The sequence below is a fragment of the Nymphalis io genome, chromosome 18, assembly GCF_905147045.1.
Source record: "Nymphalis io chromosome 18, ilAglIoxx1.1, whole genome shotgun sequence".
In the NCBI taxonomy this organism is placed as follows: domain Eukaryota; kingdom Metazoa; phylum Arthropoda; class Insecta; order Lepidoptera; family Nymphalidae; genus Nymphalis; species Nymphalis io.
In genome coordinates, this window is record NC_065905.1 from 9,767,067 (window position 1) to 9,782,402 (window position 15,336).

At 32.4% G+C, this 15,336-nt stretch overlaps 1 protein-coding gene across 2 annotated transcripts; it reads right to left on the reverse strand.

The window, feature by feature from the left end:
- Positions 1-1,168: 1,168 nt before the first annotated feature.
- LOC126775454 (fructose-bisphosphate aldolase) lies at positions 1,169-15,004 on the reverse strand. 2 transcript variants are annotated; one of them, XM_050497418.1, is made up of 10 exons: positions 14,866-15,004; positions 12,301-12,417; positions 11,636-11,727; positions 11,130-11,304; positions 9,076-9,279; positions 8,314-8,429; positions 7,629-7,728; positions 7,187-7,386; positions 5,008-5,082; positions 1,169-1,438 (listed from the first exon to the last, which is right to left on the reverse strand). In XM_050497418.1, exons 2-10 carry the CDS (start codon positions 12,410-12,412, stop codon positions 1,343-1,345), a joined length of 1,170 nt encoding a protein of 389 aa, XP_050353375.1. In that variant the 5' UTR covers positions 12,413-12,417; positions 14,866-15,004; the 3' UTR covers positions 1,169-1,342. The 2 variants fall into 2 exon arrangements, with proteins under 2 accessions (XP_050353375.1, XP_050353374.1); XM_050497417.1 differs by lacking the exon at positions 5,008-5,082 and having other exon boundaries at positions 14,866-15,003.
- Positions 15,005-15,336: the final 332 nt, after the last annotated feature.

The window sequence follows — 15,336 nt, forward strand, 5'->3', positions numbered from 1 at the left end:
AGAGACAGTGTGCCTACATCATCTCGTTGCTTTTTTAATAATCCGACACACTCAGCGCTGTCGAGTTCCACATACTCACTTCATGTGGCGTAAACGGGTAAACGCATTTTTCGAGCATGATCAAAAATAAATTCACAAACTTGAGACTCAGTATGTATCGACAGACAAATCGGGCTGTCTTGGATTTAAATATATATGTAGACATAAGAAAGGTACATTTTATTTTGAATATAATGTTCAAGACATTTATTAAATTTGTTTTCAATAATTTGTTCCGATGGTTAAGTTTTCAAAAATCTTTTCTCGTTCTAACCTATTGTGTAAAAGCAACCCGTATGCAAATTTTCATGGTACTAGCCCCAGTTAATTTGGATAGTGCGTTAATATGTCAGTCTGTCTTTAATATAATACATAGATTATTATAGAATAATAATTATTGCTAGACTATGCGGTTCTTGCTTTGTCTTAAAGGAAACTTACTGTCCTGGTCACATTACAAGTATTCCTCAATAAAACAGTTTAAATGAAACCGGTTGAATAATGATAATAGTATACTTAAATATTATATAACAAAAAAATTTATTACAAATAAACTATGACATACATCAACATCAACGTAAACACGATTTGATAATCACAGGATAAAAATGAAACTAAATTATAAAACAACTATTTTATTATATTTTACTCTTAAAATATCAAAATACATTAAAAACCTAAAGTAGATATTATATTATTAAATAATATTCATAAAAAATATTCATGTAAACTGACACTTTTATTATGATTGTTAAAAATATAAATTAATTACTTATTATATTATATTTCTAATAAAGAATGGATGTTTATAAACTGCCACAGAATACATAAAGCGTCTAAATGATGACTAATTTCAAATTTTCTAATGACATTTACACATTACTACATTTTTAATTTTCATCTAATAATCTCAAATTTTGTTGACTAAGTAAATAACATTCATATTAAAATTTCAAACAACGAATGCCAACTGGCAATTATATTTGATATCTAGCGTGAATGTCTATTACTAAAAATATCAAATTATGGACCGCGGCGCCATCTTGTTTTTTTCTCGCGCAAGGCAGATAATAAACGTCTTTAGTTATCTATTTAGGCGCCGAAATTTGTGCACAGATAATTAAAATGATAATTAATTAAAAAAAAAACCTGTTTTACGTATGAATCGACATTTTAAATTAGTACTAGGTTTTTATTGTGCTTAAGAAATAAGGAATAATCATTTATTCTTGTAGTTTTGTTCAAGTAACTGTTGTAATATAAGAACGTTTTTGTTGGTCTGTGTGTTGTGTAGATGTTGTGTTTAGTATGCGTGGTTAGCAACGAAAAGACCGGCTTCAGCGCCCACACCTGTTACAGATCCAGCGACGTATTTGCCCTGGGACGCTTGACCGTTGGCCTGGAAATAGAGAAATATTATATAAAATATTTGATTATAAAAATTACATCAATACTTAGGCCCTTTTTTTAACACTGGAAAAACGCGTTACGCGTTCCCCCACGGGAACAGTGGGGAGGTATGTGGGGCTATCCGGTGTCCAAGGCACCGAGTGCGCCCCGGACATCGGAATACCTACTAAAAAACCAGCGGTACCCTTTCCGTCTTAACGAGGAGCGTCACGGGATCGCTTTCGCATGCTACCGTGACGAAATACTCTTAGGTCGTGATTAAACATATCTTAAACTTTATTATAAAGTCTTTACCGACTACTTCATACGTTTTAAAGGAACGTATAAATTTCTGAAAATTGTAAGCATTGAATCGGTCCCAATTTATGCACGGATTTGTTTTGACGTTTTAAGATAACGGGTAAATGGATTATTAAGGACTTTTCTGAGAAATTATTTTTGTTGCTAAACGGTCAATTATACTGTTTCTTATTGTTTTTTTGCCCTAAGCGCTAGTTAAATTTTTTGATCTATCGTCAATAGCAAAATATCTATTAAATAACAAGAAAAATTTAAAACCGATCCAGACTTCTAAATTATATATATCGTTAAATTATGACAAAGATTATGAGTAGCAATAAAAAGCTTTTGCTCTGAATTTTCTACGCGGCTCCGAGTTTAACGCTACGTACATATAATTTGCAATCGTATTTTTTGAAACTATATTTCTGTGGCCTGGTGCTAATTTTTTTTTTTTACCTTTTTGTTATTGTCACTTATTAGTCAAGCACTTTAATACTTTCATAAAACTGTAATCGGCGGAAGAGTTCTATGCATGCAGTGTTTGCTTTCAAATCAAACATAAAATGTTCCTAGTTTTGTACACAATTTATTAAGGTATTATGTATGTAACATCCGCTAGCAAACCTTTAATAAATAAATAAATAAAATGGCCAACGTCAATAACGGAAGTCTTAATTATCGAAATAGAAAAAATGAATAAATTTTGAGTAATGTTGATGTTATTAGAATGTTACGTGTTGTATGGTTTTATAGATTTATAGTTAAAACAACTATAACATATTCTTCAGACCGTACCGTAACCGTAACAGCCTGTGAATGTCCCACTGCTGGGCTAAAGGCCTCCTCTCCTCTTTTTGAGGAGAAGGTTTGGAGCTTATTCCACCACGCTGCTCCAATGCGGGTTGGTAGAATTCACATGTGGCAGAATTTCAGTGAAATTAGACACATGCAGGTTTCCTCACAATGTTTTCCTTCACCGTAAAGCACGAGATGAATTATAATCACAAATTAAGCACATGAAAATTCAGTGGTGCCTGCCCGGGTTTGAACCCACGATCATCGGTTAAGATTCACGCGTTCTTACCACCGGGCCATCTCGGCTCCACCGGGCCATCTCGGCATTCTTCAGAATAATTTGTAAATTACATGCAACACGAAAAAATAATACAATACTACATTAATAATAATAAATTAACGGTCGTTTGAAGATAGAAAAAAAAACGATTTGGTAAATGTACGTCAATTTTTACACAAAATGCACTTTGTCACTTTTAGCACCGGGCCACATATATTATATGACATTTTGTATGATACATTAAGAAAAAACTTTTCTTAATAAAAATTGTATGAATATTTATCTCTGAAGCTATGAACCGATGTTACGGTTGTGCAGGACGGCTTGAGCTTGTCACAAGCGAAAGCGATCTCGTGGCGCTCCTCGTTAAGACGGAAAGGATACCGCTGGTTTTTTAGTGGGTATTCCGATATTCGGGGCGCACATACCCCTATACTGTTCCCGTGGGGGAAACGCGTAATGCGTTTTTCCAGCGTTAAAAAATAAACCGTTGTTCTACTGTCAAACGGCAAAACAGGGTATTTCATTTTCAATGCGAACGTGCCAGTATAATTCCAGATTTCAGATACAAATCAAATAACATATTAGAACATTTGTTGCTGCATTTAACAACCAATATTGCTGCCAACTTTATTGATTTCTTACAGTGAGAGGCGATTGGCGAAGGTAGCAATATATTCGGCTGGACTGTTCGCTGACCTAGATATACAATACAAAATAAACATACTTACTGTACGAGTATAAAAACCTTCAATCTCGCTGTCTTTTAAGTTAGTTTATTTTTGTTAATATAAAACATACGTGATAATAAATCAAAATAGCGACTAATGAAAGTTAAAAAAAACTACAATTATGTTTTAAAAAAAAAACGATTTCTTTAAGTTATTTTATTTTTATTTTTTTGAAGAAAGTTATTTTTTTTAAATTGGACTACCTTTTTTTAGTCTTTATTATCTTTAAGGAGGGGTCACGATTATGCAACATCGCTTCAATTGAATGTCAGTTGTTTATTTATCTTTACTTCTCATGTGGTTGGAATAGGCTATAACTACTACACGGTAGCACGCTCACTGGTGGTAGGGCTTTGTGCATGCTCGTCTGGATAGGTACCACCCACTCATCATATATTCTACCGCAAAACAGCAGTACTTGGTTTTGTATTTTTTCGGTTTGAAGGGCGAGTTTCCAAGGTTGGTGGCGCATAGGTGATGTAAGCGATGTCTATGGGCATTGGAAACCACTTACCATCAGGTGGCCCATATGCTCGTCCGCCTTCCTATTCTATAAAAAAAATGCGAAAGCGATTCTGTGACGATCCTCGTTAAGACGGAAAGGGTACCCGCTGGTTTTATAGTGGGTATTCCAATGTTCCGGGCGCACTCGGCGCCTTGGATACCGGCGAGCCTCACATACCCCCCTCCCCCACTGATCCCGTGGGATAAAACGCGTAACGCGTTTTTCCAGCGATAAAAAAGGCTGTAACTCCCAAAGTAAGCCGCCATATTAAATTTACACTACAAGCAACGCCTCCTTAAGGTTTTGTACAAGTTGTGAAGCCTATTATTACAATTAGAAATGTCTACAAATATTACAACAGACTTTTATTCTATACTTTTATCTAAAAGCGATTCAAATCAAAATGAATATGATGATAATTTACATTGGATGAGAAATGGGTTTTAATTTTTCGTTACACACAAAAGGTTTAAAGAAAAGTCAAAACAGTTTTTTTTTTTTTATTAACGAAAACGAAATGTTAGTAATTAAACGATTACACAAAATTATTACACACAAGCTGTTACGACGTGCACAATAACTAGCAACTCTATGTATGACTTACTAATATATAAGTACATAATTATAGTTTATTTCAATAGAATTTGTACGAAAAAATAATATGATCGCACTTTTAAGGCTAATTCGTTCTTTAGTAACGTTATATTTTGTGCACAAATTCTATCAAAATCGACTAGGTGACAGTTAAATTTGTGTTGCAATAAAATTGATAATAAATAAAAATACAATTTAAAAAATAAACTTTTTTTGTATTATATATTTTTTAATTCATTGTTGCCATAATTCGAGTAATAAAATTGTAATAAAATTATAATTTGTGATAATTAAGTCTTGTATAAAGGAATGTGGATACTTTTATATTTAATTATATAAAAAAAAATAACTTAATAAGCATGGGCTTTAACAAAGTTTGACTTGGAAGCAGCGAGAGATGGAATTGACCCAGCTACATATTTACCTTGGCAGGCAAGACCGTTGGCCTATATTGAAAAATTATGGCAACACAGATAATTTTTATTTCATACGAGATTATGAAAGAGGAATTTTATTTTTTTAATATTTCGGTAGAATCGAGCGTTGCCATGGCGCGATGAGTCGACGTGGTGCAAGGAACGTGCATAGATAAAAAAAATGAAAAATAAAAAATTAGACACATTCTACTTAATAATGAACAAAGAGTTAGGATACAGTCTATATTAGGTTTAGCTAAGATCACTTTTTTTTAATCTTAATTTTTTTATTAAACCATAAACTAAAATAAATACGTTTATGAACACTATATAATAATATTGCCATATTTCAAATGATAAAAGCCACATAAGATAAAGGACACATAAGGCCGTATTCCAATCGAAGAAGGTGTAGATATAAACGAACCTTGGTTTTTCAAATTCCATATGGTTTGCAAATACTGCAATAGTTTGCACTACACTCGAGATGGCCCAGTGGTAAGAACGCGTGACTCTTAACCGATGAACGTGGGTTCAAACCCGGGCAAGCACCTCTGAATTTTCATGTGCTTAATTTCTGTTTATAATTCATCTCGTGCTTTTCGGTGAAGGAAAACATCGTGAGGAAACCTGCATGTGTCTAATTTCATCGAAATTCTGCCACATATGTATTCCACCAACCCGCATTGGAGTAGCGTGGTGGAATAAGCTCCAAACCTTCTCCCCAAAAAAAAAAAAAAAGGGAGAGGAGGCCTTAACCCAGCAGTGGGATATTAACAGGCTGTTACTGGTACTGGTACTGGTTGCACTACACACTGTTCTTGATTAATATATTTTTATTGATGATATAACTCTGTTGACTGCCTCGTTGGTCTAGTGGCTTGATATAAGGCCACAGACCCGCAGGTCCTGGGTTCAATTCCCAGGTCAACCAATAAAAAGTTATTGGGTTTTTCTGTCAGAAAATTCTCAGTAGCAGCCCGGAGTCTGGAAGTTGGAAGTGTGAACACTCCCGTGTCTCGGAAAGAACGTGAAGCCATTGGTCCGGCGCCTGAACTCTTTCCGGTCGTGTCGGATTGCCGTCCCATCGGATTATGAGAGTTAAGGAATAGAGAGTGCACCTGTGTTTGCGCACACACTTGCGCACTATAAAATCTCCTTCGTAGTTGGCTAATCTCTCTTGAGATTGGCCGCCGTGGCCGAAATCGGCCTGGAGGACATTTTTATTATTATAACACCTTTTATCAACTATAATTTTAAAGTTCCGATGACAACACAGTCGACAATCGAAGCTGCATTGTTTCGCGAAATGAACATCATAGAATATTCACCAATGATATTGCGTCAATTCAATGTCAAAGTTGTTTATTTATTTATACTCCTCTTGTGTTTGGAACAGATTATAGTGTCGATATTTACTTCAAAAAACAATCATTAATTTCTTGTAGAGATTAAATCAAGATGGCAACAGCGGTTTATACAAGTGATCTTAGCTTGACCTTCAAGCTAAAACAGTAAGGTTAATATATACTAACGATAACACAGAAAGCTTCAAATCGATGCTATAATTTACTTGCATGCTGATTATGTAATGATTGCTATTGATATAATTATTTTAAAAATTATTAAATTAAATTATAAATTAATTTAATTAAATTACTTAACTTATTTATTAAACTTACCTTGGACTTAAGTTTGACCGAAATATTATTTATGTACTAGGGATCCATAAAAATAAGCAGTTATTTATTACCTCAGCTGCAATGCACCCTTTTTCTGCATAGTTCATTTAATTGTAGACTAGGATATCATACATTACAAAGGTCATTGGTCGCATCGCATGTCTATCACGAATTTTCAACGTAAATTTTATTTATAAAAAAAATCAAATTACAGTTAAGTTTGTGACCGTTAGAGGTGCTTTGAATTTCTTGTAACATATTTTAAGCTATAAACGAGTTCGAAAATTCATGGTTGTTGTGTTACACTGACCACCTTTGCACGTTAGTGTTTAGCTTAATTTGTTATACTTACCACAATAGAGTAGTATTTTTTCGTTAGAGATCTTTCTTCACCCTAGGCAAAATGAAGCGTTATTTATGTACCAGGGTTTCATAAATACAAAGGATGTTACCTTAGCACGCTTAATAAGTTCCTGCTGTCCAGCAAGCACATTCTCCTGCTTGCCTCCCCAAGCACGGAGCACGGAGGCCTGTAAGGCGCGACCGTAACTGAAGGTCAGGGCCCACGGCCTCTTCAGCTCGACGGTATTGATGGCGTTCAGGTTAACCGACGCCTCCTCCTCGGATTGACCGCCGGAGAGGAATGTGATTCCTGAAATAATTATTATATAATAAATACTCACTCAAAAAATCACAGAGCTTTACTTAAATTAAACCATAGTATTTTCATTAGTATTCATGATGTAATTTAATTATCAAATGCTTAACAACGTTAGCCTTTAGACGACGTTTCTCACATCAAATAAGACCATCTTTAATAAAACAATACAATAATGTTTATACGAAACGACCAAGATGGTTACGATGTTACCAATATTCCTATAACACACTTACCGGGAACAGCAGCAGGTACGGTTCTGAGCAGAGCGGTGACAGTAGCGCGACCAATGTCAGTTGCTGTGTAGGTCTTCTTGCAGGACTGCCCGGCAGTTACCTTCAAATATAACATACGTTAATAATAGTACTACACAGGAATTAAATTTTTGGATACAACAATCTATAATATTTTCAAAATCTTCAAGCAGATACAAAACGTACATTAACCATATGCCTTACACGTTGTTTAGCGGGTAATCAGTTCAACAATGCTGTGTCCTCTTCTTAGCAATATAAAATCAATAATGACAGAAAGGGAGAAAGTAGCGTTTAACTAAACAATCGCTAAGCAACGTTAATAAGTATGACCGTAAGTTTTAATAGTTTATAAATCATCTCGGGCTAGGTATAGGATAAAATTCTGGCATTTGAATATCCACCGGCCCCCACTAAGGTAGTGTAATCAAAAAAAAAAAAATTGCATAATATACCTTTGGACCAATTATTTTAATGCGTTCGTTATAATCAATGTCTAAATTATTTTTTCACCTATTTAAAAATCTTTCTTCGAATATATCGGCTTTAAAGATTATTATTATTACAACGATATTTTAAACGCCCAAATTGTAACAAAACAAATACAAACAGTAAGCGTTGAACATATAACGCTATCAATTTATTAATTTAAATACTAATAAATTACCATGTTGGGTTTGAGGAGAGTACCCTCGAGGTAGACATGGTGATCATTAAGTGCCTTGTACACGGCAGCCAATACGGTCTCAGTCACCTTCTGTGCACGGTCCAAGTCGTGCTCACCTAGAAAAACATATTAAACTTCTCATTATTTATGATCGCCTAGTATCATAACGTTAACTTTGATCTTCACAGGTTCTAGAAAATTTTCGATACACACACACACACAAACAAAAAAACAATACACACACAATCATGTTTTTTACTATAGAAAAGAGAGATAATATAAAATAAGACATAGTTGTCAATTTAAAAGATTCACACAAATATAATTGTAAAACGAAAGCATTATTTGCTCGAGTTTCCTTCGTATTATTATTATTTATTTCCAACTGATTAAAAGTTCTTCGACGTTTTTTTTATTTTTCTACTAACGAGAACCTTTGCATTATTTATGATAGCCTAGTTCTTCACACGGCGTGATTTTCATAATTTACTTTATATACCTTGTCGTAATTGTTTCGCTTTAAAGTCAAAAATTGCTAATATATATAATAGACATAAGTAGTGACACGCGATCGAGAAATTTGGCTCCTACCGTCATACAGCTCATCCAATACAGAGAGGGGGGGGGGGGCGTTATATGAATCAGCTACGTTTACCTTTATTTATATATATACCTTGTATTAATTAGAAATAAGCTAAGTTGTTATTTGGTTAAATAAATAAAATAAGAAAAAAAAATATTTTAAGTAATGGCAATTCTCACCATCGGGTAGTACTTCGGGCTCAACAATGGGTACGATGCGTTGGCTCTGGCAGATGGAAGCGTAACGAGCGAGAACGTTCGCGTTTTCAAGAATTGCCTGGTACGAGGGTGTGTTGCGGCCAATCTTGAGCACACAACGCCATTTTGCGAAGTGGCAGCCATCTTTTTTGTATTGAGCGCAACGTTGAGCTAAATCATCCAAACCTATAAAGAAATTTCAATAATATTATGGCAATATATGCATATATATATTTAACTTATATATAAGTATAATAAAAATACTCCGAAGAACAAATTTTGCTAATCATTAAGACTGTCAGTAACAGCCTGTGAATGTCCCACTGCTGGGCTAAAGGCCTCCTCTCCTCTTTTTGAGGAGAAGGTTTGGAGCTTATTCCACCACGCTGCTCCAATGCGGGTTGGTAGAATTCACATGTGGCAGAATTTCAGTGAAATTAGACACATGCAGGTTTCCTCACGATGTTTTCCTTCACCGTAAAGCACGAGATGAATTATAAACACAAATTAAGCACATGAAAATTCAGTGGTGCTTGCCCGGGTTTGAACTCACGATCATCGGTTAAGATTCACGCGTTCTTACCACAGGGCCATCTCGGCTTAAGACTGTCGCCCAGTGTAATTTATAGTGACGTACAGTAAACTTACTGTTATAAATGAAAAATATTATAAGCAATATAAAAAAAGACGTAAAATACACTATGAATATTTACTAGTGTTCGCCCACAGAACGGTTTGTTATTATAAAAAAGTAGCCTATGTCGTTCCTCGGTTCCTCGAAGCTTGTTTTAAAAAAAAAAAACAAAATCGGTTCAGTGTTCTAACCGTGAAACAGTACCACATATTTACTTTGAATTTATAATATTATTACATTAATAACTTTCAATCATACATAAGATCAAAGTTCGAAATTGATTATGTTTCCAGACGAAGATGTAAATATATTTTCTTTAATTTAAATTCGATAATACTATTTATTTGAATATGACTTCGGTCATGAAATAAACAACAATATCTTTGTTAAACATTTATCGTTAATGTTGCATAATGAATGAGGCACACAAGACGTCCGTCGAACTTTGGAGACATTACGTATGTTTGTAGCGTGAACAATGTCACGTATGTCAATTTATAGAGTATGATATTAAATAATCTTTGATTCATATAATTAGAAAGTAATAAAACAGAATCAATTTTATTACACCACGCTAGTTCAAATCTGGTTTTGTGGACACATTTGGCAGTTAGCATTTGACACAGCGATGTTTTCCTTTACTAAGAAGAGATGAATTATAAACATAAATTGCTTGTTATTATATTACACGTACAAACTCAACGATATTTACCCTCAAACATCGAAATTTCAGCTTTCTAGACTTAGTCGTTTTGACAACGCGTGGATAGTTAAGACAAACTTACATTATTTTACAAACACAGAGTTCTAAACGATAAAGACGACAAATATTTTTATTATTTGTATTATCTTAAATGGAAGTTTTAAATCGTAATACAACAACGTAAAAATAGATATTTCGAAGTTTGACATTACTATCTCAAATGATAAAACGACGAGCCCCTGAGTGTAAATATGCAAGTTCAAGGATTATCAGAGCGTTATTTATGTTGAAAATATTAATCAATTAAAATTCTATACTCTTTTATGTATTTATTTTTATAGCATTCATTACGAAGCCAACGTTATACGAATATTTTAAGAAATACGTTTTATACAAGTAGTCTTATAAAATCACTTTTGATTAGCATTGAATCAAATGTAAATCTACCAACGTTTGTAATGTATGTAGATTAGAATCTACAAGAAGAACCGTTAAGAAACTCGGTAGTTACTCTTTTCCGTCAATTCGTCAATCGGTATATGATACATTTCAATTTATTATATATTCTGCCTGAATATCAACGAATACAACTCCACGCTCGCCTATCACAAAGGCATAGGAATGTAGGCACTGCTGACTCCAGTCTGATTCTCGAATATGAATGAATATCTATATCAATACGCAATTGGTAAAACTTACCCTGGGTAGTGCACTCGTCTTCAGAGCCGAAGAGTGGTACGACACCTTTGTCGACCTTGATACCAGGGATGATTCCGCGCTTCTCCAACAAGGACACCAAGGGAGTTCCATCGTCGGCCTTCTGGTAAAGGGTCTCGTGGAAGAGGATAACACCAGAGATGTTTTCAGAGACAGCCTGAATAGAAAAAAATATGCGTAATTTCACCAATTTTATGAATACACAACGAATTAAAACCAAAATATTTAATTTAATAACTTATTAAATTAAATATTTTGTCAACATTATATCTTGTTATATATTTATATTTTGTTAACATTTCAATTAAACTGAACAGTAAACTGTTACCACCATAATCTACACTCCATATTGAACCGGAGAAATTTGACTTTCATTAAGATTAAAAGATTATATTGTAATGTAATAACTGTCACATGCTTAAAATGTCATAATCTATTGTTAAATTCTTAAAACAATTTTATTCGCTCTTAATATCTTATATAATTACCGGATCCGAGCTGAAGAGGAGTTGACGGTACTTGCGACGGTTTTCTTCAGTGTTCTCAACGCCGATGTCTTGAAGACGCTTGCCCATGGTACCTTAATAATAAAAAAAAAACCACCGTTTCTAATGTTGTCTATAAAATGTTGTTCTAATCTCCTCTAATAGTACAAGGTAAGGTAAGTAAAGTACTTTTTATTCAAGTTAGCTTTGTCAGATATACCAGACACAATGATGACCAAGTACCAGGCAATCATAAAGCATATGAAGTTTTATAACTACGGTCGCATAGCCACGGTTCTTACATAGCATTTTTTAATTTTGCAAGTGCTATTATAAATTCTATACAATATTGGGAATATAGAGATGATAAGGCGTACAGATTTATAGAGTTTATTGTAAATATGCATTTCATGCTTGTATTGGCATGTCATTCGTAAAATTCATGAGTAAATATTTAGTCCCTTTCTGGTTCAGCTTGGTTTAATCGACATTTAGGCCGTACTTTATTTGTACATACGACAACGATATATCGTAGCGATTTGAGTTTGCACAGTTATATCGGACAGCCCTATGTTCTTTACACGTTACTAATATCTGCGTCGATCGTCAATGTCGAAGAAAAATATTTACAACTGCAATACTGAAACTATTTTTATATTAAAACTTACCAGTGGACTCATCAGCTGCCAAAATACCCTTTCCAGGAGCAACGATCGCCTGAGCGATCTTCTTGAGCTCCTCCTGGAGTTCGGGGGTGGGGTACTGGAAGTAGGTAGACATTGTGGCTGCAAGAGAAAAAAATATTTAGTATTAATAGTTATAATACGCTTCATGGTTTATGATTGCCCGGTACTTGCTCATCAGGTACATATTTAACCTGTAATAATAGTATGATTTTTTTTTATTATGTTATCCGGTATTTACAACAATTTATATAATGATCTATAATTATTATTTTAAATATATACTAATAATACCATTTACTTAATTTGTAGTTATAAAATAAGCTCTTTATATAAAAACAAATGATAAGTATGACTGACCGGGATATTATTATATAAATTGTTACAAAAATATTTTAAAATTCTTATCAATTTATTGGAATCGATTTTGAGTAAACATATTTGCGTCATAGTAGGTGTGTATAATTAACATTTCATGATTAAGCATGAGTAGACACACCTCCATATGAAAGCCGGTTAATCAAGATATTCTACTTAAGCATGTTTTGTTTAAAATTTCAATAACATAGACAAGTGACATTTAAAATTTTTGATGTATTTTTATATTTAACTCTTCTATACAAGTTTCTGTCTATGTTTTTGCTTGTATTCCATTTGTGTAGACTATTACATATTTAGACTAAGGTATACTGTGTGCTATGACTTTGAGTAATCAGCTGGTATTCAATGCAAACAACTTTTTAATATGCATAAGGGATAAAATAGTAATTAATTGTATCTGCTTCTTTTTTAGAAATAGTTAAAGTTTCGTTTATATTAAAAGCAAAGCCAATAATTAAAAATCGAAATATTTTTCTTTAATTATTTTATGTCTCGTTTGTATATGAGGTTAATAAATTAAATTGAAGTGTCAGCCTGTGATAAAAAACTCCTTTTTTTTTAAGTTGTTATAGATATTTCCATGTTAATAAATGTTTATTTTATTATTTATGTACCTCATGTTCTTAGAATGTATTGAAAAACGAAAATTGTGTAATCTGTGTATTAAAAAAGCTAAAAAACATGTTTTTCGTCTTTCCGTATCAAATTAAAAAATTTTGAGGATAAATAATTTTATTTTATTTAATTAATTTATTTATAATTAAATTTTTAAAAAATATAATTATATTTATAATAAATTAAAACATATTTATAATTTAATAATTTTACTGGTATAAGCCCACTATGAAAAACATTGATTTAAGTGTTAGAAGTAAGTTATTAGATATTTCTATTTCAATCAAAAAGTCAAACTGTAGTTTTATATCAATAAAAAATACCCGAAAACTTAACAGATAACTAGCTAGTTATAAATATCAAAACTACCGATAAATGATAAAGATAAGATATATAGATAATTAGCTGTAGAATTGAATTTAGAAAAGAAAAATTTAAGTTAGTGTTTCCTAAATAGATTTACCGTATCCCAATAATAAATATTAAAGCTCATATATATACCTTTTGTTCCAAATCCAGGCATCCATCCTGACTCAGGCGGGCCTTTCTTGCCTTTTTTACCTTTACCTTTAGGTGGCATTTTTATAATTCATTTACAAAAATTTACTTAAAATTTCATCTTATACTCAACATTTTTTTATGAAATATGTAAAAAAACTTACCATAATATGTGACAGTCAATGTCAAAATCTTAACAATATAAATCAATGTTGTTTCACATTTAAAAATGGAATTAGTTCATCAGTGTTTTACCTATCTGGCTGTTTCCAACAATGTTTATTTTGACATAGTTCTTTTTTGACTAATTATTGTAATTACCATTCTGCAAGTTATGTTACCTTTCAACCAACAATAATTAAAGAGAATTCAATATTTTGTTTTACAATTTCAAATGACATTATATATATTTTTGTGTTTGTTCATTAAAGCTTACTTATTTTCGCCTGATAGAATGTAAACCCTTACTAAATTTAGGAAATTTCACTTTAGTTGAAAAGGTGACCGCGACCTTCAGAGGTCATGTTACACAGTGTGATGAGCATAATCGTTTTATTTATGTTTGCTAAAGAAATGTACTTAGTTTCTATATAGAAGTTGGAACTGTACCAAATACGATTTAACAACCAATAATAAAATTACGCATTTTGTATTTAAAAAAATCTAAGAAAAATTAAGATTAATGTTTTAAAGTTGTACCATATTTACCTAAATTATTTGGAAAGCATTAAAATATTTAATTACATCAAACTATAAATTAATTTATATATGATTACAGTTATGAATTTATTACAGTACGCAATAAGGAGAAAGTAAAATTACATGGAATATTAGAAGGTAATAATCCATTTGATATAGTACAATATCTTTTGAATACTTATATATTTAATTTTTATTTAATAATTAAACATTTAATTCATAGTATTACATCATGTCGCCCTAAAACTTACTAAAGATTTTAAAACACTTTCTTCGGTTTAATATCTTTTGGAAAGTGAACATAGGAAATTGTAAAATGATAAAATTTATAAAATAATTTGAACTGAAAACACTTACATTTTTATTTGAAGATTCTAATTGAAACTATAGCACTCCCCAACTGGTACAGAATAGAACTGTCAAAATTATTAACAGAGGAGAGGACACGAATAAAAGGTCATTTGAAGGTCTGATAACCATTCTAAGCAGACGGATACGCTCTTACCGACAAAATTTGCTGCCATCTGTTTACAAATACGAACACTGTTTTATGGCAACTTCGTTGCCGTAGCTTCACAATTATTTCATGAAATATTTCCGAAGTGGTATTAGAGATGGCGCTATATTCGATGTTCGAAATCTGAAATGTCTTACAAATTTAAAAAGATTTGCATTTAGTGAAAATGATTATGTTAATTACTTTACCAATTATATATCAATTCAATTATATTTCATATATTATTAAGTAATTAATAAAACATTAATAAAACCAGTACGATACATATACCGAACATTTAAATATTTTTCATCTCTTAGTCTTTATCGTAG